The sequence below is a fragment of the Papio anubis genome, unplaced genomic scaffold (assembly GCF_008728515.1).
Source record: "Papio anubis isolate 15944 unplaced genomic scaffold, Panubis1.0 scaffold1757, whole genome shotgun sequence".
NCBI classification, from domain to species: domain Eukaryota; kingdom Metazoa; phylum Chordata; class Mammalia; order Primates; family Cercopithecidae; genus Papio; species Papio anubis.
The window spans coordinates 1-3,318 of record NW_022161754.1 but is presented as its reverse complement, the minus strand read 5'-3'; the positions used below and the strand labels follow the sequence as shown (position 1 = coordinate 3,318).

At 41.2% G+C, this 3,318-nt stretch overlaps 1 gene segment (V, D, J or C); it reads left to right on the top strand.

Moving 5' to 3' along the window:
• The first annotated feature begins 1,665 nt into the window (after positions 1 to 1,665).
• LOC110740615 lies at positions 1,666 to 2,543 on the top strand. The segment is given in 2 exon segments: positions 1,666 to 1,799; positions 1,887 to 2,543. Coding segments are annotated over 2 exon segments (390 nt in total).
• The last annotated feature ends 775 nt before the right edge of the window (positions 2,544 to 3,318 follow it).

Below are 3,318 nucleotides of genomic sequence, written 5' to 3'. Positions count from 1 at the left end.
TCAAATGATTTATCAAAGATTCTACAGAACATAGCCGATTCATTTGGCAAGTTAAAAGGCTGAATGAGACTGTGAGAGACTCCCTGCTCATCATCATTCTTCTTCCACTTCCAGTGGCTGCTCTTATTTTCTGTGTCATAAGCTGATAGCTACTGATCTCAGGATCTTGTAATCCCTCTGTAAAACTGGTGGCGTGCTGCACACTTTGCCAGTTGGGACTTTTTATCTTACTGTACTTTCTAAGGAGTCAATAATCCTGTCCAAATAACTAACATATTCAAAGACACTTCCTTCTGTGGGTGCTGATTCCATGCTTTCTGTTTTCCAAGTAAGTGCTGAGCCCGTTTCTGAGAATACCTGGAATCGATGGCTGTCCCTTCCAAACCAATCTAAAGTGATTTCTTTTGGCATGTACTTGGTTTTGTTATTGATTTGAAAATGTACCTTTGAACACTGAGATCTCTGAAACTACTAGATCTTTGCAAGTGTGACTGTGAAAGAAGCTTCCCTGCAGCTTTTACAAAATGAGAAACTCTTTCCAAATAAAACTTGTATTGAAGTTAAAAAAGAAAAAGGATAATGTGAGTTTGGAACCTAGGAGATCTGGGGCTTCACAAGAGCACTCTCAATTCTGAAGCTCATTTTCCAGTCAGGGCTCCCCAACAATCCTTCACTTCCTATGATTCCCTGGTAGGACTCACATAACTCACTGAAAACTGTGACATTCATTAATATAATTTTTCTACAGCAAAATAATACAGATTAAAATAATTCAAGGGAAACGGCACATGGGCAGAGTTCAGGAGAATTCCAAGCACAAGAATCCAGTTGTCCTCTCCCAGTGGAGTAATAGGCAATGTTGCATTCTGCTGGCAACAGTGTGTGATTCTATGTAGGAAGCATCGCCAACCAGGAAAGCTCACCCAGGCTTGGTTTCCAGAGGATTTTGAGTGATGGGGTGGGTGAGAGTGGGATCGTTATGCAGACCCTGTTGATTATCCTCATGGCTCACTTGAGCTTCTATTCAATTGGAATTGACAATAAAATTTTAACCTTCAGGCTTTGTCATTAGAAAAAAAATTTCTCTAAAGTAAATTATTTTAAAAATTCTCACTTAAACGAGCTGTTTATCCAATATAAGGCTCAACACAAATAGTTACATAAAGCCAGTAGGTCATTAAAGCAATTAATTTACTCATTCAAATAAAAATGAACACCATGTAACACCAAAATCCAATTATAGTCACAGGGGCAAGATTTCAGCAACAGCAAGAGAAAGTAGTACAAACAGGAATGAGCAACAATAGACAATTAATGGGTGTGAATTGGCCTGGAAAATATTGTGGCAATGTCCATAGGTAAATCAATAGTTATTTGTTATACAAGGGAAAGACAATGCATACTCAGTCCAGAAAAGCCACCAGGGGGCGGTCTGGGTCTCTTGGATTATAAGAAGCTCAAGAGGGTCAAACTTAATGAACGCTGCACAGCTGGTCACTGACTCATGTAAATGTTAAAGCAGTTGCTTCCTCCCACAGGGCAAATCCACAGCACACAGCCACTCTGGGCTGGCCCCTCACCGTGTAGCTGCTCTCAGGGCTGTGGACCTAGGTGGTGATAAAGACAGTAAAGATTTGCATACAGCAGCACACAACACACCCCCTCCAAGCAGAGAGCTCAATAGGAGATAAAGAGCCATCAGAATCCAGCCCCAGCTCTGGAGCCAGGGATCCCTTCCAATATCAGCACCATGGCCTGGACTCTGCTCCTCCTCCACTTCCTCCTCACTTGCTGCCCAGGTTAAGAGAGATTTCAAATGCCAGCCTTTGGAGGGATCCTTGTGTCTCCCCTTCTAATTCCTAACATATGTCTGTTTTTTGTTTCAGGGTCCAATTCTCAGGCTGTAGTGACTCAGGAGCCCTCAATGACTGTGTTCCCAGGAGGGACAGTCACTCTCACCTGTGCTTCCAGCACTGGAGCAGTCACCAGTGGTCACTCTCCACACTGGTTCCAGCAGAAACCTGGACAAGCCCCCAGGACACTGATTTATAATACAAACTACAAACACTCCTGGACCCCTGCCCGGTTCTCAGGCTCCCTCCTTGGGGGCAAAGCTGCCCTGACACTGTCAGGTGCACAGCCTGAGGATGAGGCTGAGTATTACTGCTGGCTGTACTATAGTGGTGCTCAGCACAATGACGGACTCATAAGAGAAACCAAGACATAAACCTCCCTAGGCCCTTGTGATGTGGAGATCACATGATCAGACACACCGGCTCCCAAGACAGCCTACATGGGGAGCAGCCATAGAAAGGGGAAGGAAAGGGTCTGAGTTGATTTCTATCTCTGCTTGTGCCTTGAAGTGGAGGAAATGTGAGAGCGATTTGCTGTAATTGAATTAGAACAAGAAAAAATTGTTTTATATTAAAAACAAAAAAAACAGAAACAGCAGGTTCAGATCCAAGGGCTGTGTCTAAATACATTTCCTCCAGAAAGAAGCTTCTTCAAACAATGGGCTTTCTGAGCTAAGAGCAAAGAGAATAAAACTCTCTATGTATATATTATTCAAATTTATTTTACTGAGTTACTTTCAAAGTAATACATGACTATTATATAAAATCAAAAAGCATCCGGCCACTGCACTCCAGCCTGGGCGACAAAGCGAGACTCCGTCTCCAAAAAAAAAAAAAAAAAAAAAAAAAACCACCAAGTTCTCTGCTAAGCTACGTTATGGCAAGCAATCAGAATAAGGACTTTTCTTCATTTGGATGCATTTTTTAATTTCTGTTTTTATTATTTGCACAATGGTGATTAAACCTTGTGCTCATTCCTCTGGTTTGATGCACCTTGACGCCCTTGTCATTTAAAGTTAATGTAGGTAGTGTTCCATGTGTTTAAAAGGATAAAATATTGTAATAGTTGATCATTGTATTTTGAACTGAGTGCCAGTGAAGTATTCTAGCTTTTAGGTCATTCCAATTCTTTGCTAGTCACACAGGGATGTTATATGATGTTATGAAAACACTCTGGGTCATTTCTGTGGATTTTGTGAGGTCAGAGAAAATGCCTGTGCTTTTCAATGGAAAGCCTTGAGTACATGATTCCTGACTTCCCAATGCACAAAATAGAGAAACAAAACTTTCCTGCTCATGTTAGGTGGAGCATAATAGATTCAGGTATGAGGAACAATTTATATCCCGAACTACATACAATGTCTTCATGCCTGTATTAGAAGCACAGTTCTCAAACTCTCTGATACCCTTAGTTCTGAAGAAGCTCAAAGTTGGCTAATTCTTTTATATTTATATATATATATAT